We start from the raw sequence: 24,911 nt of genomic DNA on the forward strand, positions 1-24,911 counted from the left end.
TTTGAAAATAATGGAAGGATTATTTCCCACTCTAAAATTGTAAATTTGTATACATTTTTAAAAGTGGGACTTAGTGTATTTATAATTAAGAGCCTTAGCTATGGTACACCTGGGTACCTCAGTTGGTTAAGCGTCTGCCTTCAGCTCTCCTCAGTTCAACCCCCCACATTGGGCTCTCTGCTTAGCTGGGAGTCTGCTTCTCTCTCTCCCTCTGTCTGCCACTCTGCCTTCTTGTGCTGATTTGTGCGCTCTCTCTCTCTCTCTCTCGCTCTCTGTCAAGTAAATAAATAAAATCCTAAAAAAAAAATAAAAATAAAGCCTTAGCTGTGGAATACATGAATCCTCTGTATTGGCTTTAGAGGTCTAAAACCTTAGGAATTGTATGCCACATTTTGTGCATTTGTGTTTTTTCCAGAAAGAGCAACTATAAGTTTGCCAGATTGTTTTTTTAAGTCCATGGCTCCTCAAAATGAAAAAACTCAGATTGGTGAAGAGAATTTGTAAATTTATGTTTTCGAAGTATTTGGGGGAAGCAAGACCTTGTTTGGATTAGTATTAATGTTCAGAGATATTTTCTGGACCCACTGTTGGTTTTGGTGGAAATAATTCCATAATAGGGTATCTCTGTCTTGCTTTGTGTTAGTTTTTCTCCCTCTCAGAGCTTGGAGTTTGCTTTTAAAATCCTCATTCCAGGGACACCCGGGTGGCTCAGCGGTTAAGCACCTGCCTTCCGCTTTGGGCATGATCCTGGAGTCCTGGGATCAGGTTCCACATCGGGCTCCTTGCAGAGCTTGCTTCTCCCTCTGCCTGTGTCTCTGTCTCTCTTTCTGTGTGTCTCAGTAAATAAATAAAATCTTTAAAAAATAAAATCCTCATTCCACATTTGTTATTTTATATTTGCTTCCTCAGTGGATTGGGATGTTCTATTTAAGAGCATTCTTTTTGCTGCAGTGATAGTATATTTTCCAGTAATTGAAACATACTGATATTTTTAAAAACCCACCTTAAATTGGACTGATAGAATAGGAAAATAGATGGATGCTTTTGTACCGATCGGCTACTGGTTTCATTTTCTTTACTCTCTTGTTCTGTTTGTATTGGGTTAAGGTTGGAAACTACCTGTTGCAGATGGACTTTCTGTGTGTGGTGTTGGTTTTGGATGCCAGTCTCTTTAGGCCTCTGTAGTAGGATGTGTGTGGAAGAGTGTACTTTTTTTTTCTCTGTAACGCTAGCACTAGATGTAGCATGGTAGGGTTTGAGAGGAGATTGATAATTTTAGTTAAATGTTTCTGTAAAACAGATTTGTTACTTAATATTGTTTATAATAGACTAAAATATAGACAAAGGCAAGGCTCTGGGTTATATTTGCTATTGTGTTAAAATTAAGAGTGTGTAGTAGAATACAAAAATATATATGGTCTTGGTCCCTAGTTCCTGTCCTCCTAAAATTTTTGGAATTTCCTGAGTGGTAGAAGTGTCTTTTACTCATAGTAAGCCCTTTCCCATTATACCTGAGGTATGCTAATGAGGTGGCTTAGAGTGTTACCCCTATATAGCCTGAGGATTAGGATACCTTTCACCCCATGTGCCAACCTTCAGGAAGAGGAGTTGGGCACTGGAGGTTGAGCTCTATAAAAGCTCTAGAACATTGATATTCAGAGAGCATCCAGATTGGTGAATGCATTGAGGTGCTGGGAGGATGATATGCCTGGAGAGGGCATGGAAGCTCCATGCCCTGTCCCCCATACCTTGCCCAGTGTGTCTCTTCCATTTGGCTGTTCCGAATTGTATCCTTTATATTAAAACAGTAAATGTAAATAATTTTTTTTCCTAAGTTCTGAGAGCTTTCCTAGCAAATTATCAACCCAAGGAGGGGATCATGGGAATCCCTGATTTGTAGCCGGCTGGTCAGAAGATGGCCCAGGACTAGTGACCAGTGCCTGAAACAGAGGCAGTCTCATGGGACTAAGGCCTAACCTGTGGGGACCACTTAACTCTAGATAGTGTCAGAATTGAATTGTTGGACATCCAATTGATGTCCAGAGAAAAACCCCCATAGAAGGCATTGCTCATTTTTTAAGACAAATAAATTTACCAATAGACTTCTCTTCTTTGAATTACTAAAGTCATAATATTTGTCTGTTTTTATTTTGATTTTTTTCTGTTTTATATATCTAGTAACTTTTTTTACATATTTTTAAATTTAAATTAAGTTAGTTAACATATAATGTATTATTAGCTTCAGAGGTAGAGGTCAGGAATTCATCAGTCTTATATAACACCCAGTGCTCATTGTATCATGTGCCCTCCTTAATGCCCATCACCTAGTTACCCCATCCCCCCACCCCCCACCCCTGCCCCTCGATTAACCCTCAGTTTGTTTCCTGTAATTAAGTCTTTTATGGTTTGTCTCACTCTCTGATTTCATCGTTTTATTTTTTCTTCTCTTCCCCAATGATCCTGTTTTGTTTCTTAAATTCCACATGGGTGAGACCAGATGATAATTGTCTTTCTCTGATTGACTTATTTCACTTAGCATAACACCCTCTAGTTCTATCCACGTCATTGCAAATGGCAAATTTTATTTTTTTAATAGCTGAGTAGTAGTCCAAATTTGTTTGTTTTTAGTTACTTCACATTTTGGTATATGTGTTTTATATGAGATTTTTAAAAAATAACAACAACAAAATTTGGAAAATAAAAAATTCTTCCAACTTAAGTCAACTACTTTTACATACTAATGCTTTTTTTAAAGAAAGTATTTATTTATTTTAGAGAACATGAGCATGAGCAGGAGGGGGAGAGGGAGAAGATCCTTTCCCTTAAGAGGTTTTCTTCTAATCCTTGACATGTGCATATATAATTTTTTTTTTAAGATTTTATTTATTCATGAGAGAGAGAGAGACAGAGAGGCAGAGGCAGAGGGAGAAGCAGGCTCCATGCAGGGAGCCTGACGTGGGTCTCCAGGATCACGCCCTGGGCCAAAGTCAGCGCTAAACCACGGAGCCACCCAGGCTGCCCACATATATAATTTTGAATATTTGCATCCATATTCTAGAATTGTGTATTTTTTAAAAATTTACTTTGTACCACAAACATTACCTATCTATTACAGTCTGGAAATTATGATTTGTAATACACATGTAATATTCTGAAATTTATTTTCTTGATTCTTTCTCTATTGAATGAATTAATCTAATTTGTGTACTCAGTAGTCAGAAAAAATTGACAAATTTTCTTATGAAAATAAGGTGATATAGTAAAAGATGCCTTCAAATTGAAAGGCAATAAGCTGGATAAAAAGCATTTATGACACATGTTGAGAGTTTGGGAGAGTGAGGGAAAGAAGTGTGAAATGGTCATGGAGGGGCCAGGAGAAGGGGAGCAGATGGGCTAGGGAAACATGGACTTGTCAGGCTGGCGGGAGTTAGCGTTCAGGAGTTTAAAATGATGTCTGTCAGTCAACACCTTCATTCATGTGCCCATGGAATAGCAGTAGGGTTTTACCAGATGCATAGTATACAAGAAGAGGGGAAAGTGAACTTGAGGGTGTATACAATGACTTATTTACGATCGTGGACTGCGATACTTAATTTGGGTAAGGAGGGATATTAGGACCTAAGGAAGAGGATGTTAGGACATAAGGAAAAACAAGGGACAGTGACAAATTGCAACGACCATTATTTTGTAGGTCCTGGCAGAGTTCGAGAATTGCTGGAGTCTGGGAACTAGAAAGAGTGGGCTGTTGAATGAGACTCTGGTGAAGGGAGGCTTGAAGTGGGTTACAGAGGAGTGCAGTCATCATGATAACAAGGCCTAGGGTGGGACCTGGAAGTGCCTGGCTAAGATAAGATGGAGGATAAGACATTTGGAATATATCAGGGTTCAGACTTGGAGGCCAGGATGTGAGCAGGTTCGTTTGTGTGGATATTGACTTCACCAGGAAGTATGGGAATAATGGTGGAAAGGGGATGGTGAGGTAGGTGTGAAAGCAGTTGAGGAACTGCCATGGTGATTCTAGGGAACAACTGAGGAAGAGCCAGTGGTCGAGTCAGATACAGTAGGTGTCTTTTTCAACTTTTATTTATGAAGAACGTCAAACATATGAAAAGTGAAATCAATCACTTATTTTCTATTTACCTTCATTTACCCATCTACTTTTTAATTTAGCGTGTTTGTATTTTTGCAGGAGCTTTAATTCTTTTTGGAAGAAGGCAGGCTAAATAAGTCCATTTCCAGATTCCTTTCCAGAAAAGTTATGGTGCTGATTTACATTTTTATCACCTAGGTATCAATATAATACTTATTTTTACACTATTGTTATAGTTCCTTGCATTGTTAAGCTCTTCGACATTTCATGTGAATAAACCCCCACCTATTTTCCCAGAACACACTCTTCACTCTGTTTTTGCACATATTACCTTGGCCTGGAATGTTTTTTTCCCCACAGTCATGTAACAAATGTATTTGTAAGGGATAGCTAGGTGAGCACAAGCTGAAATGCGCATACCTGGTTGATTCATGGGAACACAATTGAATGCTACCTTCTCTTGTTACTTGAGAAATTTGTGCTTAGGTACCTGGGGACCCAAGAGATTGAAGTTTGTTTTCAGCCCTGCCCTTTGGACTCTCTGGGCCCAAAGAAAAGAGAGAAAAAAAAGAGTTGCAAAGAAAAGCTGTACTTACTTAACTCCTTTTCCCTCTGCTTCCAAACTTAAATATGTCTTTACTCATCCTTAACTATCTTTTTTGTCCTATATTCTCAGAGCCAGAAATATGTGCCCCATGTTCTAGCTTTATACTCTAGAGCTGTCTACTTTCTCTGGACTCTAGCTTTCATTATTAGGTAACCGTTTTTCCTTCTTTTGGAAATTAAATCTCTTCCTCTTTCTCTAAAAATAGTTTTGTTCTCCCATCTAAAAGGAAAGTCTTATAACCTTGCCTCTTTCCTAAAGCCTCTTATCTCTCCTCCCACCCCTTTTCTGTCTTTTAATAACATACTTCTTGAGTCACCTACACTTCACCTCCCAATTACTGCTTGGTCTACTTTATTTTGACTTTTACAGCAAGTTCCTGTACAGATTGCCAAAACTAATGGCTTAGTCTTGACTTCTGTGATATTTGACAATTATGACCATCATCTCCTTGAAATGCTTTTCTTTAACCTGTATTCTGATTTTTCCTTTTTTTCAACCTCTGTTCTGAGTGTTCTTCTCCTGTTTCCTGTGCATGCTTTTTGTGGAATGTCATTCCCTGGTAACTACCAAATTTGGATCTCCAGCTTGGACAGAATCCTTACCATCTCGTAACGTTTCCACCTGGATGTCTTTATAGGTGCATCAGATTAGGTAACCTGAAAAGTGAACATTTTGTGTTTTTTTTTTTTTTGAAATTTTTTTAAATTAATTTTTATTGGTGTTCAGTTTACCAACATACAGAAAAACACCCAGTGCTCATCCCGTCAAGTGTCCACCTCAGTGCCCGTCACCCATTCCCCTCCAACACCCGCCCTCCTCCCCTTCCACCACCCCTAGTTCGTTTCCCCGAGTTAGGAGTCTTTATGTTCTGTCTCCCTTCCTGATATTTCCCAACATTTCTTTTCCCTTCCTTTATATTCCCTTTCACTATTATTTATATTCCCCAAATGAATGAGAACATACACTGTTTGTCCTTCTCCGATTGACTTATTTCACTCAGCATAATACCCTCCAGTTCCATCCATGTTGAAGCAAATGGTGGGTATTTGTCGTTTCTAATTGCTGAGTAATATTCCATTGTATACATAAAGCACATCTTCTTTATCCATTCATCTTTCGATGGACACCGAGGCTCCTTCCACAGTTTGGCTATTGTGGCCATTGCTGATAGAAACATCGGGGTGCAGGTGTCCCGACGTTTCATTGCATCTGAATCTTTGGGGTAAATCCCCAACAGTGCAATTGCTGGGTCGTAGGGCAGGTCTATTTTTAACTCTTTGAGGAACCTCCACACAGTTTTCCAGAGTGGCTGCACCAGTTCACATTCCCACCAACAGTGTAAGAGGGTTCCCTTTTCTCCACATCCTCTCCAACTTTTGTTGTTTCCTGCCTTGTTAATTTTCCCCATTCTCACTGGTGTGAGTGGTATCTCATTGTGGTTTTGATTTGTATTTCCCTGATGGCAAGTGATGCAGAGCATTTTCTCATGTGCATGTTGGTCATGTCCATGTCTTCCTCTGTGAGATTTCTCTTCATGTCTTTTGCCCATTTCATGATTGGATTGTTTGTTTCTTTGGTGTTGAGTTTAATAAGTTCTTTATAGATTTTGGAAACTAGCCCTTTATCTGATATGTCATTTGCAAATATCTTCTCCCATTCTGTAGGTTGTCTTTTAGTTTTGTTGACTGTATCCTTTGCTGTGCAAAAGCTTCTTATCTTGATGAAGTCCCAATAGTTCATTTTTGCTTTTGTTTCTTTTGCCTTTGTGGATGTATCTTGCAAGAAGTTACTGTGGCCGAGTTCAAAAAGGGTGTTGCCTGTGTTCTCTTCTATGATTTTGATGGACTCAAAAGTGAACATTTTGTATCCTCCAAATCTGGTATCCAAATTTCTACTTTCTTAGAGCCTCTGTCTTGGTTAATGTTACAATTCTACAGTCACCCAAGATAGAAACTTATCTTAATGCTCTTCTTATATCAGCAGCATTTAGCTAATCAGAAAATGCTGTCCATTCTAGCTCAGAAATGTCTCTTCTCTATTGTCCAAGTTCAGATCTTACCACCTGGATTATACCACTTACTCATAACTGGTGTCCCTATCTCAAGATACTCAAATCCGGTTCAGTTCCTATATTGTTTGTCAGAATTCTCTTCCTCTGCCCTTAAAAGATGAGGTTCTTCTTTCTTATATATGCTTTCCCTAGATAAAGCCACTCACTGATATGATGATAGCTATTTCCAGTCCCTAGTGACTACCAAATCTGGGTGTCTATCTTGAATAAATACTGGCTCTCCATGTCATGCACAGGGAAATGCAAATCATTAGCATGACATACTTTGTTCCTTAAATTGTGTGATCTTGGCAAGTTAATCTCTTTGGCTTCTCTTTAGTTTCTAAAATGAAGGGGATGGAATTCAGTATGCTATTTAACTCTCTTTTAAAAAATCACATAAAATATTATAGAGAAGCCTCAGTATGTAAAATACAAAAGCAGAGCTACTTTCATTGAAATTGATATCTTCTCCCAACCCCTCCATTCCTCTTCCCTACCCAACCTCTCTTGTATCTCTGAGATTTCTAGAACAGCAGGGAGCAAAATTTAAAACTATTGGGTTTCTTAAGGTCTCTTTTCACACTTAAGATTAAGTGAGCTCTTTGAAATCACATGGCTCTCAAATCACACCATCTTTGAATAGGAAAGGCTCTACTATGATACTGGCTGTATACTTTCCTTTTAACCAGTCCTTCCCTCAGATTCAGGTACTTTTCATTTCTCTGTATCGGTGCCCATCCACACACCTATACAATGTCTCTCACTCTGAGGATGCATGGAACCCATTTACTTTGCCACTGACCTCATGTTAGATCGTTCTCTTTTTTAAAGATTTCATTTATTTATTCATGAGAGAGAGACAGAGAGAGAGACGGGCAGAGGGAGAAGCAGGCCCCATGCAGGGAAACTGACTTGGGACCTGATCCCGGGTCTCCAGGATCAGGCCCTGGGCTGAAGGCAGTGCTAAACCACTGAGCCACCCAGGCTGCTCATAGGTCGTTCTTACACAAATGTTACCTCTTTTGTGATATGTGCCTTAGTTTAACTTACCTCCCATATAGTGGTAGTTCTGTCCTCTGGGTTCTCATAACATTCTCCAAAGTCTTTTATTATAGTGATTATTCATGTTTGATAAATAAGCAAATGGATGAATAAAAGAAGGGATAGATGGGTAGGGTATAGAGAATATATGTACTCTGTAAATTTCATCTTCTTGGAGAAACTGTAAAGAAGTAGGTAATTTTGCTTTGGTCATTTTCTCATGAGACTGACCTTGGTCTCCTTAGGAATCAGTTGAGGAAGGAACATTTTCTCCAACTAATCAGTAAGTTTGGAGAGTTGGCTCTGTGTACATAGCACGTGAAGTGGAGGAGGTACTGGAGAAAGTTTTATAAGATATGCCTTCAGGAACTTGGTTATCTTGCTTTTGAATGTCAGACTTTCAGTCAAATTTATTTAACAATGTTTAATGAACATGATGCAAAGTATAATTGAAAAACCCAAGTCTTTCTATCCCAATATAAAAGCTTCAGAATTCAACAGGCAATAAAACTTTCTCTAAAAATATACTTAAAAAGTAACAAGTTATGGAAGGGCCACGTTGCAAAGGATAGTTGGTCTATAATCCGTAGCAGCTCCTGATGCCTGCAGGGTTTTGAGGAAGTCGTTTGGAGTTTCTTTTCTGTATATTCAGTTCCATAGTGCCTCGCTCCATGCTTCCCTTGCTTCATTTTTGTTTATCTCACCCAACTATTCATTTATTCATCTATCCAGCAAATGATACAGTATAATAAATGAAGTTACTATGGAATGAACAAGTGTCATGGACAACGTAGGACACCATGATTAACTGAGAGGAGAGGACACAATTCTTTCAATTTTTTTTTTAATTTTTATTTATTTATGATAGTCACACAGAGAGAGAGAGAGAGAGAGAGAGAGAGAGGCAGAGACACAGGCAGAGGGAGAAGCAGGCTCCATGCACCGGGAGCCCGACGTGGGATTCGATCCCGGGTCTCCAGGATCGCGCCCTGGGCCAAAGGCAGGCGCTAAACCGCTGCGCCACCCAGGGATCCCGACACAAGTCTTTCAGATAAGAGGTCCATTGAGTTGGGAGTTGAAGAATGAGAAGAAAGTGTGATAAACGTGACAAAGCAATTATAAGCATTTCTGCACGTAATTACAGACCATCAAAATATATGAAGTATATTGACATAACTGACAGAATTAGGGACGCCTGGGTGGGCTCAGTGGTTGAGAGTCTGCCTTTTGCTCAGGGCATGATCCCGAAGTTCTGGGATCGAGTCCCACATCGGGCTCCCTGATGGAGCCTGCTTCTCCTTCTGCCAGTGTCTCTGCCTCTCTCTTTGTGTCTCTCATAAATAAATAAATACATACATACAGGTTTGGGATTTGCATCCTGGCTTCGTCACTCAGTATTGGCAAGTAATTTAGCCTTTCTGTTTCTTCATCTGTGAAGTGAGTACAGTATCCCTTGCAGGGATATTGTGAATGTTATTAGCACTATCTAGGTGTCTAGCAGTATCTGGCACCTGGAAGCCTATTCTACAAGTTCCTGTTTCTTTGAAGCTCCTTGTATATAACCTGGAACATATTAGATTCTCAGTACTAAGCATGACACATAGTAGATGATTAATAGAAGTGAATTGCATTAATAGTAAGCGCATAATAAATTGTAGCTAATATGATTATATAGGTAAAACAGTTGATTTTTTTAAGTATAAAGTGTCTTGAATTTTTCAAAATTTCTATTTCTTTGTACAAGTACTGTTCTGCAAGTAGAGTAGTAGAATTATTAAGCATGAGGTAATATTTGACAACAGGTTAGAGAGAATTAATATAAATGTAGCAGATATAAAATAGTATGCTTTAAAAGCTTACTGGTTTCAACAAATTTGGCTACCATAGTCAGATGTTACATGTTACATCTATGTAATAATATGGTACCCGCATGCATGGCTGGCTAAATCCCATGTATCAGGTGAAGAATGTAATTCTAGTACCTTCAGCTTCCCTGAAGGGATTTGCCCTCCCTTCTCATATTATTTGATTCATTCTTTGGTTTTATCACAGAATTATACCTGTGATTACTGAGCATCTATTATGTAGCATTCTGTTATATTATTCATAAAATATATAATGAGTAAGCAGAAATCCTAGATAGATAATCTTTAAGTTTTAGATCTAGATCTAACTGATTAAGGCTTTGAGACTCTGGGATCCATTCTTTGTCTTTTGGAAGTGCATGCTTTCTCTTCAAACTGTCTTTGGTAATTCACATGCTTCTATGTACTTATACAATGTGTTGCATGTAATACTTTTGAAGGATTTTTCTCTTAACAGTTTGAAACTCAGTCTTAGAGACCTAATAAAATAGGTCTTGCTACTGCATATCCCTAGGTGAACAGTTTCTTTGCAGGCACGTGAGTTATTTTGATTTAACATTACTGATGACAATTTAAAATTGGAGAAGTAAAAGTTACACTTTTTTGGAGAATTTCTGTATTGAGGAAGTATCAGTCATAATTTATGAGACTTCTTTGTTCATTTTTTCTTAAAACTGGTGACACTGCAGTTCGCCCAGTCTCACAAACAAATTCTGGGAGTCATTGCTTTGATTCCTTTTACCTCATAATCCTTCATATCTAAAGAGTTCATGAGTTCTACCTGTTTTAAACCCTTAGTTATTTTTCCAGCTCATCCCATCTGCCCTGTTCCAACTGCGTTATTTTAGTTCAGGTGCCAGTTACTGTTCTCATCTCTTCTCTAACTGATCTCCCTGGGGCAGCTGTGGCCCTTTCTTCACCGTTGATTGTCTTGAGTGAAATCTATGTCCCTCTCCTTAAAGTCTTTTAACACTCCTTGTGAACTACAAGTTCAAATCTAATGTTCTTAACATTACAATTTTTACCCTTTGTGCTCTTAACTACCCTACCATGGTTTAGATATTATTTTTCTGTGTAGTACACAGCTCCAATACCTGAACTTTATATTATCTTTTGAGAAAGGAGTGAAGAAAAAACCAACTCATACATAGGTGAAATTTACTCTTACCTAGGAGGAGTATTAGCAAGTAAAGTCTAAGTGTGGTAACAGTTTTAAAGCTCCATGGCAATAAAGCTTTTTTTTTTTTTTAATTCTATAGTTAACACAGTGTTATATTAGTTTCAGGTGTACCACAAAGTGATTCACCATAATAATTATACTCTTAATCCCTTTCACCTAGTTTACCCTTTCCCCACCACCATCTCCACTCTGGTAGCCATCAGTTCTCATAGTTAAGTGTCTGTTTTTCTGGTTTGTCTTTTTTCTTTGTTTCGTTTCTTAAATTCCACAAATGAATAAAATCATATACTGTTTGTCTTTCTCTGACTTATTCACTTAACATTATACCCTCTAGATCCATCCATGTTGTTGCAAATGGCAAGATTTCATTCTTTTTTTTTTTTTTTTTATGGCTGAGTAATAGACCCTTCTATATGTATACCACATTTTCTTTATCCATTATCTGCCTGTGGACATTTGGGCTACTTTCATAACTTGGCTATGGTAAATAATACAGCAATAAACATAAGGGTGCGTCTATCTTTTCAAATTAGTGTTTTCACATTCTTTGGGTAAATACCCAGTGGTGGAATTACTGGATCATATGGTAGTTCTATTTTTTTTTTTTTTTTTTTGGTAATTCTGTTTTTAATTTTTTGAGGAACCTGCATACTGTTTTCCACAGTGGCTATACCAGTTCTCATTCTTACCAGTAGTGCATGAGAGTTCCTTTTTTTTTTTTTTTTTACACATCCTCTACAACACTTGTTTCTTGTGTTGATTTTAGCCATTCTGGCAGGTGTGAGTGACATCTCATTGTGATTTTGATTTGCATTTCCCTGATGATTAGTGATTATTGAGCGTCTTTTCATGTGTTTGTTGACATCTGCATGTCTTTTTTAAAGAAATTTCTTTCTGTCTTTTTAAAATGAATTATTTGTCTTTGGGTTGTTGAGTTTTATATGTTCTTTATATATTTTGGATACTAACCCTTAATCAGACAGGTCATTCGTAAATATCTTCTCCCATTCAGTAGGTTGTCTTTTAGTTTGCTAATGGTTTTCTTTGCTGTGCATAAACTGCACTAAAGCTTATTAATAACATTTAAAGAAAGAGTATACACTTTAAGAGGAAGGATGGTATATAGTAGTAGCATACAGAAAAGTTGGGAGTCAGAAGAGTAAAGTTGGCAGTGTCACTCAAAGCATTATTGGAGGTTTAACAAACCATCCCTATTGTGCAGCCCTTGGCTTATTCTTGTTTGTAGATAAATGTATCTGACTGTCAATGCCTGATATCATTAAGCATTCTAATCACTGGTAACTCCCTACCCTCACTACACAATGATCTGGTTGAAATTTAGTAGATGTTATAGTTTGCCTTATAAAGAAGAAAAGCTACTATTCATTTTCTTGGCTGTTAAATTTCTCTTTGTAAATCAATAAATTGGATGTATATACCAGTCTTTTGTTGGTGTGACTAATTTTTGATGGTTTTACTGATACAGTCGTATTTCTCTTTGAGCACACTAAATTCACTAAGATCCAGTGCCTTATAGCACTTCTTGGCAACTGGTTAGCCAGCTCCTCTGGTGCCACTTTCCACCATGATGTGGAACTCTTCTTTATGCCTTCTTTGTTCAAATGGCTTGTGCAAACGTTTTTCCTTGGGCTTCTAAAAATGTTAATATTTAAATGAATTGTGTAAATAGATGAACTACTGAATGGTCTTTTTCTCTGGTTTCTCTTGTGCAAGTGTTTCTCTTGCAGTGTTTTAATTCACAGCTTTAATTATTATACATTACTATAATATAGTACATTATATACAGTACATATATATAGTACAGTATATATAATAATATAGTACATTATTATAAGTTTGCTACATCTTCACTCTCCCTACTGGTCTTATCCTCAAGATTTGTGGAATAAATTTTGAATTTTGAATTTATTCGTAGTGAAATAATGAATTTAGGGTTCAAAATTCTATTGCACTCTAACAGCCATTTATCAAAAACTCATTATGTGTCAGGCAGTGTACTGGAGTATGCTTAATACTTTAAAAAATGCTCCTGCAAAGTATTTTTTACAGATGAGGAATCTGAGACTCAAGAAGGTTAAATAACTCTCCCATTGTCATAGCTAGGAAAATAGCAGAGTTGGGATTTAAATCACAGCTGCTAGTTTCCAAAGTTGCTTTTCTTCCTAGTGCAGGGTACTTGCCCAGCATATTTATTTATGTTTAAATAAACATATATTTTAATAATTCTGGACAATTTTTATAAGCCTGTAGAACTCTGTGCCACATTTATTTTGGATATTTTTCTCATTTAGGGATTTTTTTTTTAAAGAAAAAAGTGCTATGGATTTCCATGTTATTATACACTTAATTTATACAGTTGATTTCTCTGAAATAACATCTTGCCTAGTTAGAACAACCTCCCTCTCTCCCAAGTTAATTTCTACAAAATTGGTTCATGCCAAGGGTTTCTTTATTCAGTATTTGCTATGAAATATGGGCCTGTTTTTCTTATAACTTTCTATTTTAAAGGCAGCACCATTACCCGACTAAGTCTCTTACCCTTCCCCAAATGTAAATCCTGCCTCTTCAGCAGCAGCAGAAGCTCTGCATTGTTTCTGTTGGAAGTGTGAGCTCAAGGGGACAGACATTCCCACTGCTTAGCTGGTGCACTAAAGCTGTGATCTGCCCTTGTTGTATTATTAATGGCACAATGTTTTTATGTTGCAGATGGCTGAGAGCTAGCCAGGAAAATTCAGTACCATGATGGCTCAGTTTCCCACAGCTATGAATGGTAAGCCGCTTTGTGCTTATGGCAAGTTAAAGAGGTTATGGGGGGGTGTTGGCTAGAGGTTATAAAATATTCATTTTGATATTTTTCCTTAAGCTTATAAATGCAAAACTTAAAGTATTCTTATTGAAAATGTTAGTTTACTTTAAAACTCTGAATATATCTTCTGTTAGAATATTATGCAGTAAATCTTGCAACTCAGTATAAGCATATTCTGCACTATCTAGAATGTGTGCTTGCTTGCCTTTGAGCAGTTATGAATAACCTAAAGGATTTGTTTGATACATAAAATGGGAGGACAAAAAGCAGAGTGCTGTAAGTGAAGAACATTAAAGATATTTTCAATTGTTTGGAATGACTGTGAACTGATTAAGCCAATAAAGATTCATTTAGTAATATACATATAAAATTAAGTTTTCCTTTTATAAAGGATTATGTATGCCTATACACACAGTTGTTTAATAGGAAACATTTTTAAAGAAAGTGTTGAGGTAACTTCAGTAACAAAATTTTTAAAGTATCTTTTCTGATTCTAGTTGTAATTCTTTTCCCAAATACAAATTAAGTACCCTTAATAAGTATTAAGTTACCGTGTATGTCATTTAGAATTAATTGAGAAAATGCATTATATTTTTTAATTGCTAAAGAAATCTAAGATGTGAACTTAAATATGTGGTAAATTTCATTAGCCAATTATAAATAGAAAGGAATAGAGAGTCTAGTTGGTCATTCTTAACATTTAAATTGAAAGCAGTAATATTAAAGAACATTAGAGGGAAAAAGAAGCATCATGAATAATTCTACCACTTTCAAACCGCAATTCTGTTTCAATGTTACCATCTAGTATTTGATTAAGTACATCGTTTTTAAAAATATATTTTCAGTCATTGGGCCAAATTAAGCACATTGTTAATACAAAAATACATGTTGTATATCTAAAATGTTAAGACTCAAGATTGACCTTGTGAGATTTAAGGGAGTTTTGGGAAAATGAATTATTTGTGTAAAACTAAATTCTGTGTGCTAGAATTCTATGTCATATAGGGATGGACTTGAGATAAGAGTTTTGTTTTGCTTTTTGCCTTTTCAGAACTCTTATTTAAAGATTCAGTGTGAGCATTGCTGGAAATGGTGTGGGATTATGAAGATTATTAGATGCTGCAGACTATTTTTAAAAATTAAAAATGGTTTTTTCCTCATAATGAGTGATAAAAGTTTAGAATCAGGGTAATAATTGTAGTAGTAATGTGCTCTACCCAAATTTGAGGATTTCTGCGCACCATGCAAAGGAATTTGCATTAAACACATAGTTTAGTTTCAAACTTCAACAAAATGTTAAGAAGGTTTACAAACAAAATGAACATAAATGCAAGCAGTATAGGCCTAGTCTTTCTTCATTCTGTTTCTTCCATTCCCTTAGCATTTGTGTATCTACTTTGTAGCTCACTGCATTACTTATGAAAGAATAATATTGGACAAAATGTTGGATAATTATTTTAGGAATGATATATAGGAACCTAGGTAGTAAAAAAAAAAATAGAAGTAGTAATTTTTTAAAACCTCTGAAGAACTGATAGCAAATGTAGACTTTGGTACCCCCCTACTTAGTTTAAAAATATAGCTGAAGATTAAAGATAATCTTGTATATGTCTAATTCAGGTCCAGTTCAGAGTTTAACATCTTATTGGAAGAGGCATTCACATATAGCACAAAACCTTCAAAAATAGTGTTTACTCTTAGTAAATGCTCAATTATAGATGGTGTTTAAATCTTTTCAATGCCTAGTACTGTTGGAACTTGTCTATAAGTGCCCTAGACCAAGCTGTGTGTCTAAATGCTTCTAATGTATTTCTCACATTTTGCCATGTCTATTTCATCATCCCAAGCCTAACCATGGATTAGATTTCTTTGGTTCTCACAGAGCTGTGCTGCCTTATATAGTAGCCATTAGCTACATGTGACGATTTCAACTTAACTTTAAATTAATAAAAAATAAATTCAATCTCTGAGTCATAACAGCCAGCCACATTTCAAACTCTCAAAGCCACATGTGGCCAGTGGCCATTGTATTGGACAATGCAGATACAGAACATTTACATCATCTCAGAAAGTTCTATTGAGCAGATATTCTTTTCTTAGTCTCTTTGCTTCACTTCCCATCTCCTCAACAGAGCAAAAAAGATCAGTGCGTCATATTTTTACCACTCGTGACTCTAATTCTGGTGTCTTCTGCACCAGCAGAATCATCCTTGCCAGAGTCTTCTTTGATCATGGTAGGTTTGCTTTCTGCTTTTCAAAAATGTAATGAAATTGTAAACACAGAGAACCTGATATTTCAGTCATCAGGTGATAAGCAAGAGGCTACTTCCGATTCATGCTGCTGCCTGTTTGTAGTGTACTGTGGCTTGTTCCAGCCTTAAAACTGGGGTGGGTACTGAAAACTGGTTAAAGGAGTAAGAAGTTCTAAAGCCCATGACGATGGCTACATCCAAACTATGGAAATGGGGAGAAGAAGGGGGAGGGAGAGAACAGTTAATGGCTTTAGGAGGGAAAAAAAATGCCATTTTAGAGTTTTATTACCTTTTCAGAATTTTAGAGTTCACTAGTTTTTTTCATCTGTGTAATTAGGAAATTGTTAAACATTGGATCTGCAGAATCAGATGTGGTATGAGACTGCATTTATAATAGCCCAAGCATTTATTATTCAAGTCCCAGTTAAGGCTTTAGTTCTATCTAGACCAGTATTCTTAGTTGTGTTTTAGAGATTTAAGTTTGTACTGGGTTGACATATATCATTTGGCTATTTTTTTGAACTGGACCCAGAAATAGTCTTCAGTTAATATCACAGCATACAAACCGGGTATAACATGTTTGAATAGTGTACCTTCAGAACTGTGTGTTAGAATACTGCTGTGCTACTGTTCAGCTGTGTTGACTTAATCTTGTGGAACGTGTGTGTGTGTGTGTGTGGGTGTGTGTACACCTGTATGTACATATACACATGTGTATGTATGTCTATATATGTAAAACAGGGATGACACTATTTACTGCATGGGATTTAGCATATAGTAGACATTCTGTAAATGTCTCTTTTTCCTTCTACATAGACCATAAGTACGTTTTTGACAGAGCCAGTAGGTGACAAGATGAGAATAAGCAACAGAAATCTTTGTGAAAATACCACATTCTCAATTTAGTGATGAGTGGGGGAAATGGATAGAATTTTAATACATTTCTAAAGTGATTAGACAATGTAAAAGGTTGTTAATTTTTCAAGGAGATATTAAACATCAACCTCAAAACAGGTTTTCCTGACTTTCTGTAAGGCTTATGAATAAATACAGAGAAAGATTGGGAAATGTTTTATGGACATTCAAAATAATAAACTGTTAACTCTTGGAAAGGTTCTGTTAGTATGTATTCTAAGAAAGCCAGAATTGGATCAACTTTTTTTTTTTTTTAAAGATATTTATTTATTTATTTATTTATTTATTTATTTATTTATTTATTTATTTATTTATTTATTTTCGTGGGAGAGGAGGAGACAGGAAGGGAGAAGACGGCATAGGAGGAAGGGCAGAGGGAGAGGGAGAATCTTAAGCAGACTCCTTGCCCAGCGGATCTCATAACCCTGAGATGATGGCCTGAGCCAAAATCAAGAGTCAGACTCCTAATTGACTGAGACACCCCAGGTGCCCTTGATCAACTATTTTTAAATGGTTTTGAAATACATGTATTCCTAGTTTTCTTATTTCTGTGTAACTTTTCCTTTCTGTAAAATTCTTAGTGCCCTAACTTCTCGTGTGTTAATGTTGTCATTCTTGTGAGGTGTCCAGATTTAAAGATTATTTAAATATTACTTAAAAATTATCCCTTGTCATTACGCTTCAGACATTTTTATTTTATAAGTGACATTCATCATGATAATATTGAGTCATGGCTAAAGGAGTATGTGAGTTCCTTTAAAGCACATTTTATTTATCTTTTTACCCCTAGTCTTTGTATGCAATGGTGCCCCATAAATGTTTTTTGACGGAATGTTTATGAAGGCGTCAAGGTTGCTGGAACTAAGCAAGAAACCTTATCAGATAGTTGGCCACTGTTAAGACAGATAACTAAGGATAGGTAAGGTGATAGTAGAACATAAGAAAGCACTGTCCTTCGGATGCACTGTCCTTTGGATGCCATGGAGCCCTCTGCAGTCTTAGGAAGCAGTTTGCCACTCCCTGGGGATGTACTCTTTCTGGGGTTGTGTGAGAGCAGCTTAAGCCTTCCTAACAAGACTCTCCAGATTTAAAATAGTCTTATGGTTTCTGACTAAAAAAGCCTCACTCTCCGTATTTTCTGGCAAGGTACCTTTACCAGAAGGGGAAGAGCCTGAGAAAGATTTTAATGCTCTGACTTCTCCTTAATTATATTGTTTCCTGGGATTGGGTTGAGTAAAGAAACTAATTTATTGAATGGCCTCCATGTGGCAGGCATATATTAAATGGTATATTTTTATTTTGTTTTATTTTTAAGTTGGGTTTATTGGGGTATAATTTATCCTTCTTAAGTATATAGTTTGATGAGTTTTAACAAATGTATAAAGCCATATAAATTATGATATGGAACATTTCCATTATCCAAAAGGTTCCCTCATATCCCTATACCCCACCCTTAGCCATTGGCAACCATTGATCAGATTTCTATCCCTACAGTTTTTCCAAAATGTCATATGAGTGAAATACATATACCTATTTGTGTCTGGCTTCTTTCACCTAACAAAATATTTTTGCAACTCATCCGTGTCTTTGTATATATCTTTCTATTTCATTACTGAGTAGAATTCCATTGGATAAATGTGTACCACAAGTTGTTTAACCATTCATCTGTAGAAAACATATGGGTTATATCCAGGTTTCGGTGTCTAAACCAAAATGTCTAAAGCTGCTGTAATCATCAAAGGACAGATTTTTATCTGGAAAAAAGTCTTCATTTCTCATGGTAAATACCTATGAGTTTATTGCTGGGTTGCATGAAAAATGCATATTTAACTTCAGAAGTTGCCAGACAGACTCTTTTTTCTAAATTGTCTCTGTTTTCTTCTCTACCAGTAGATGTGAGAGTTTGAGTTGCTCAGCATCCTTGCAGCAGTTTTCGAAAAACTTTAGACATTCTGTAGGCATGGAGTAATATGTTACCTGTAGTTTTATTTTTTTTTTAAGATTTTGTTTATTTATTCATGAGAGAGAGAGAGAGGCAGAGACGTAGGCAAAGGGAAAAGTAGGCTCCCTGCGTGGAGCCTAATGTGGGACTCGATCCCTGGACCCCAGGATCACAAGCTGAGCCAAAGGCAGACGCTCAACCACTGAGCCACCCAGGGGCCCTGTTACTCTAGTTTTAATACTCATTTCCCTGATGATCAGTGACATTGAACATCTTGTCACATGCTTATTTGCCATCTGGATATCTTTAATATGTCTGTTCAAATCTTTTGCCCATTTTTTTGGGTGGGGGAGGAGCAGGGATTGTATTAATGAGTTGAATAGTTTTTATATATGTTGGATGCATGTCCTTTATTATGTTTTGCAAATATTTTCTCCCAGTCTGTAATTTGTCTTTTTCTTTTCCTTTTTTTTTTTTTTAAAGATTTATTTATTTATTTATTTTAGAGAGAGAAAGCGAGAAAGCAGGTGCACATACAAGCATGAATGGGGGCAGGGGTGGAGGGAGAGAATCTCAAGCAGACTCCCTGCTGAGCACAGAGCCAGATTTGGGGCTTGATTTCCTGACCCATGAGATCATGGCCTGAACTGAAATCACAAGTCTGATATTTAACCAGTTGAGCCACCCAGGTGCCCCAATGTCCTTTTCCTTTCTTAACAGTGTCTTTAAGAAAGAAGTCCAGCTTATCAAAAATTTTTAATAATTTGCATGTTTTGTGTCCTAAAATCATTTCCTAATCCAGTCACAAAGATTTTCTTCTTTGTTTCCTTCAAGAAGTTTTATAGATTGGCTCCTGTGTTTAATTTTGTAATCCACTTAGAGATAATTTTTTGTATGTGGTGCAGGATTGAGTGGTTTGGTTTTTGTTGTTGTTCATGTACATGTCTACTCTTTCAGCTTGTTTCAATGAAGAGTTATCCTTTCCCCGTTGAATTATCTTGACCTCTTTGTTGAAATCAACTGACAATGTATTTGTAGGTCTATTTCTTTTTAATTATCCTCAGGGCAGATAAGATCCTCAGTTAAGTCTGTGGATTCTGATCTTGTCTTCAACACTTACCAGCTCTGGTACCTTGTGCAAATTATTTAATCTCTCCATGCCTCTGTTTCCTCCTCTGTAAAACAATGATACCAGTAATAGTTACCTCATGGAATTCTTGCGACTGTTTAGAAACAGTACACATAAAGCTCTTAGAGAAATACCTAACACGTGGCACATTAAATGCTAGCTATTGTTATTTTACCAATCTAATAGATGAAGAATTATATTTAGTGTTATTTTTAGAGTAGATACACTATCTATTACATACAGTCTTCACAACAACCCTGTAAAGTTATATAATCTTCCTAATTTTTGGAGGTGACAGCTGAGGTATAGAGAACATAAGCATTTTATCCATAATTATTGAGAGACAATATAGCACAGAGTTCAGAGTACCTGGGTTCTAATCTCAGCGCTGCCACTAATTAGTTGGGTGACCACCATAAGTTTTGGTTTCCTTACCTGTGTCAGGGGTATAATAGTATCTAATGTACAGGGTAGTGGTGGGGAGTCAGTGAGTTACGGCATAAAAAGTCCCTGACATAGGGTCCAGGCTCAGTAAAAGTGAGCTGCTTCCTTCTTTGTCATCCTTTGTTGTTGTCGTTGTTTTCTGTTGTCATCATCAGTTTTCCAGATTCCGATGGTAGTAAAGCAGTCTACATCCACACTCCTAGTCACAAGAGTCATGACAGATTAATTTGTTCACTGATAAACCAAGTAGGTGTCTACTTTGTATGTGGTATTTATTTAGAAAGCGTATAGATGTAGGTGTTTTAGGAACTTACTTCTTCAGTATATCTGTTTCTGTATTTTTAACTTTAATCTTAAAACTTATCTTTAAAAGAGGATGTTTCAGTAATCCATTCATTTAAGGCTAAGAAATATTTATTAAATCAGAGCCATCTTAGTGTTTCAAAGTATAGTGGGAACCTACTTTTCAATGATAGTCACTCTTGGAAACAACTCTGTGGGCAGATTTTTATACTATAAACAGCAAACATGTATGAGTTTATGTATCTAAACATTTTTGGTTTCTTATTAGTGAAAGTTGGGTAAACTGAAAAGGTAGTCAGAAGTGAAGTATAGATGGTTATTAGCTATGTTGATTGTGTAAAGAGGATGGGAATAATATTTTATTAATCTTCTTATTTCTGGAATTTAGCCTATTGCCTGTATCTATTGAGTGGTATACAGTAATTGTTCTATAGATGTTAATTGGTTGAATGAGCAAAGAACTTCAGGGCTGTGCCATATATATGGTCATGAGAGCTCTACTCTGTGTCACGCAGGATAGAGTACTGTCACTAAATGGACACCTGTGATCATATTTACATTTTAGAAGTATTTTGAGCATTCTCGTGTGTGTGTGTGTGTGTGTGTGTGTGTGTGTGTGTGTGTGTGTATACTATAATTTCTTTGTCTTTTACTTATGGTTTAGGAGGGCCAAATATGTGGGCTATTACCTCTGAAGAACGGACTAAGCATGACAAGCAATTTGATAACCTCAAACCCTCAGGAGGTTATATAACAGGTTTGTATTTATATTTTATTTGTGAGTTATGTCCCTTTTCATTTAATGTCTTAGAATTAGTTTTAATTCGATTACCATCAAATTTGTATTACTAAGTGATAAAATTCCTGCCATTCAGAATTCATGAATTAAAAAAAAAAATAGTGGCTTTCTTATTTTATCTGGAACTGTCTAAATTTGTTTTGGATTTGGCTTATGGAAGATCTTTTCCTAATTCTAAATTATAACCAAGAATGCTGTCCAGTTTCCCACTGTAACATTCTTTCTAGAACATTTTCAATTTATTTCTTAAGGCCGTTGGGACTTTTTTCCAAATTTATTAATATTATCCTAATAGGTTGTGCCAGTTCCCTGTATAACAGTCAGTATTACTAAGTCTAGAAGAAGTGTGCATCAGGCCCATTTCCTTGAAAATAATCTAGAATTTCTTTCCTACAATCTGTTTTTATGATGCTAGTCCTCTGTTTTTGAGAGGTGATCCCAAGTGTTGATTGTTGGCACTAACCCTTGTTTTGCAAGATGACCTCCAGAGCCTAAGGAGGATTAATTTTGGTGTGTCTTTCAAATTTTTTTGTATCAGTTAAACTTTTTTTCTATGCCAAAGCACCTGAGTGCTTTATTTACAGTAATAGTAACTATAAGGACTAATATTTACCAAATCACTGTATTTCAGATGCTGTACTTAAGTACATTATCTCATTTAATCTTGCAACAACGTTGTAAAGTAGCTACTGTTGTCTGTATTTCAGAGTGTTGGTGTTGATCTGGGCTTTGAAACTTTTCAGTCTGATTTTAGAATCCATCCTCTTAGCCATTATAGTTTAATGTGATTTGTACTTCTATAATAATAGCCACCTTTCCTGGTATCAGGGCTGGGATTTGATTACCCTACTTGCAAGTTAATAACGTAGTCTGTTGCTGTCACCTGGATTTGGCACATGACCCAGGGTTCCTGAGTCAGAGACCAAGGACTTTGTTACAAATGGCACAGCTAGCAGCATGAGCATCAGCATGTTCCTATAGGTTTCTGTGTCCCCTAAGTTCCACGGGGTGATGCAGAGAGCCCAAAAGGATGTTAAACATGCAGCGGGTGTTTTATAGGACAGGAACACTGAGCCTGAGGGAACCCACCATTTTTAGCAAGCAGGCTTGTTTTTTGGCCCAGGGAGAAACATTACCTAATCATGCCTCAAGAATGCTCACTGCAAACCCAACTCTGAGAAACCGCTCAGGTAGAGAGCAGTTAGGGTCTTTCATTCTTGGCACACACAGCAGGACATAGAGGATTGTGAGAGACCCATGGGGGACTAACCTTCCCAACATCTGGTATTTTTTTATTTTAGAACTCTTCTAGGGAATAGTGTTTTTTATTATAAATTTTATTAAATGGAAATATTATCAAATAATACCGCAGTTATTATAGGAAACCTAAGATGAATAATGTAGTCTTTCATCATTGATTAATGCATATCACTTAATTTGTGGCTTTTTTGTTTTAAAACTGCTCAATCTTATTAATGTAACATAAATAATTTTGTGTATTTCTGTTCTTTAGTGACTGAAATTAAAATGACAAATCAATAGCGTTATTATATTGCCCATTATTATTATTCACAGGCATTGGAGGAATTCTGTCTACTAATGTGCTACTTGACTTTTGCTTTTATTACCTTCAGGGGATCAAGCCCGTACCTTTTTCTTACAGTCAGGCCTGCCGGCTCCTGTTTTAGCTGAAATATGGTAAAGTATTCTCTTTTCTAGATGAACTTAAATTTCTGATAGTCTGGTTTTGTTTTGTTTTTCTTTAAAGGTTTTATTTATTTATTCATGAGAGACAGAGAGAGGCAGGGAGACAGGCAGAGGGAGAAGCAGGCTTTCTTCAGGGAGCCTGATATGGGACTCGATCCTAGATCCTGGGATCACGCCCTGAGCTGAAGGCAGACACTCAAACGCTAAGCCATCCAGACATCCCTGTTTTTGTTTTTGATACAGTGTTAATATAAAGTTATTTTTACTCATAGTTTGCTCTTGCTAAGTATTTCTTCAAGCTTTTAGGAAAATAAATTTTACTGAGTAAATGACTAAAAATAATTGAGATTTTGTTCTATTGGACAATTTTTTTTTTTAGATTATACTTATTTGAGTGAGCAAACAGATCAGTAGCGAGGGGGTGGAGTGTGCAGAGAGGGAGGGGCAGAGGGAGAAAGCAGACTCTGGGCGCTCCATCCCAGCACCCTAGGCTCATGACCTGAGCTGAAGGCAGATGCTTACCAACTGAGCCACCCATATGCTCCTGTATTGGACAAATTTTTAATGTCCTTTGAATTTTTAAGGAAAAATGGAAGCATCACCGTTGAAAAATGTTTCTTTATAATTTGGCAGACTCTCAAAATCTTCTTTCTGTTACTTTGTAGTTATTTATCTCTTTCATCATCTGTAAGCCCAAAATTAGCTCTCCCTTTTCCTGCTTCTACCTTAATCAAAATTGTTCTTCATATTATCTAGGGTTTTGTTTTTTAATGCATTTATAATAGATATCAACCCCTACCCCATATTTCTTTCCACTTGGAATATTCCCATACCTGGCAGAGTACTGGACACATAACAAACTTCCAGTAAATATTTGAGCAAATTAATAAATTAAATTTAGAATGATTATACTCTTGAATAGTTTCTGTCCACACTGGAGGTATTATTCCAAAGGTCTCATAGCTTCTCTACACATGGATTCCATGTAGACTGGCAATATTTCATTAGATGCTATCTTTGGTCAGTATTTCTAAATGTACAGGTTTTAACTTTGCTTATTTATATATATGTGCTTATTAAGTATTGATCTGTGTGTGAATGCTGTGTCATTTTTTTCTATTTTATTATCCTCAAAAATACTAACCTTACATACCAATCTACCCACCTCATGGTCCTTCTAGGGCTTTATCAGACCTGAACAAGGATGGGAAGATGGATCAGCAGGAGTTCTCCATAGCAATGAAACTCATCAAACTAAAGCTGCAAGGCCAACAGTTGCCCGTAGTCCTCCCTCCTATTATGAAACAACCTCCTATGTTCTCTCCTTTAATTTCTGCTCGTTTTGGTAGGTATTTATTAAATGACAGTTAAACTTGATTCCTAGACATAATATTTAGGGATTAAAAAAGGGTTTGTTAGCCTAAAACAATAATTCTCAGACTCCAAGTTAGTTCTCATGTCTGAGATAAGATATGAAACTGACTGTCATAGCAGGGGTGTCCTTGTGTCCCAGTTTTCCAGGGACAGTTCTGATTTATGCCTGTTGTCCTGGCCTCAAGTCTGGTTAGTGTTCTCTTTCATAATTCCCAGTTGGATGATAAATTATATGATCCTCCCTAGTTAGAGCTGATCTTAAATACTATTCTTAGTTTCCTCTCTACTCTGTATGAATAACAGAAAAAAATGTGAACAATTTTAAACTCACTTGAAATGATTTAAGTTGGGAAGTAATTTAAAATTATTCCTAAGTAGAAATT

The 24,911-nt window shown here is 36.5% G+C and overlaps 1 protein-coding gene across 7 annotated transcripts in view; it reads left to right on the top strand.

Moving 5' to 3' along the window:
- ITSN2 (intersectin 2) overlaps positions 1-24,911 on the top strand; it is a 135,935-nt gene that overhangs the window by 12,854 nt on the left and 98,170 nt on the right. For 4 of the 7 annotated variants that reach the window (XM_041754058.1, XM_041754056.1, XM_041754063.1 and 1 more), the window contains exons 2-6: positions 13,564-13,627; positions 15,796-15,897; positions 21,313-21,405; positions 23,082-23,145; positions 24,336-24,499. In XM_041754058.1, coding sequence (XP_041609992.1) covers positions 13,597-13,627; positions 15,796-15,897; positions 21,313-21,405; positions 23,082-23,145; positions 24,336-24,499 — 454 coding nt within the window. In that variant the 5' untranslated portion in view covers positions 13,564-13,596. Of the gene's footprint in view, positions 1-13,563; positions 13,628-15,795; positions 15,898-21,312; positions 21,406-23,081; positions 23,146-24,335; positions 24,500-24,911 lie in introns of those variants that run through there. The other 3 variants (XM_041754061.1, XM_041754060.1, XM_041754062.1) reach the window with 1 other exon arrangement.

This window comes from Vulpes lagopus, chromosome 5, assembly GCF_018345385.1.
Source record: "Vulpes lagopus strain Blue_001 chromosome 5, ASM1834538v1, whole genome shotgun sequence".
Classification (NCBI taxonomy): domain Eukaryota; kingdom Metazoa; phylum Chordata; class Mammalia; order Carnivora; family Canidae; genus Vulpes; species Vulpes lagopus.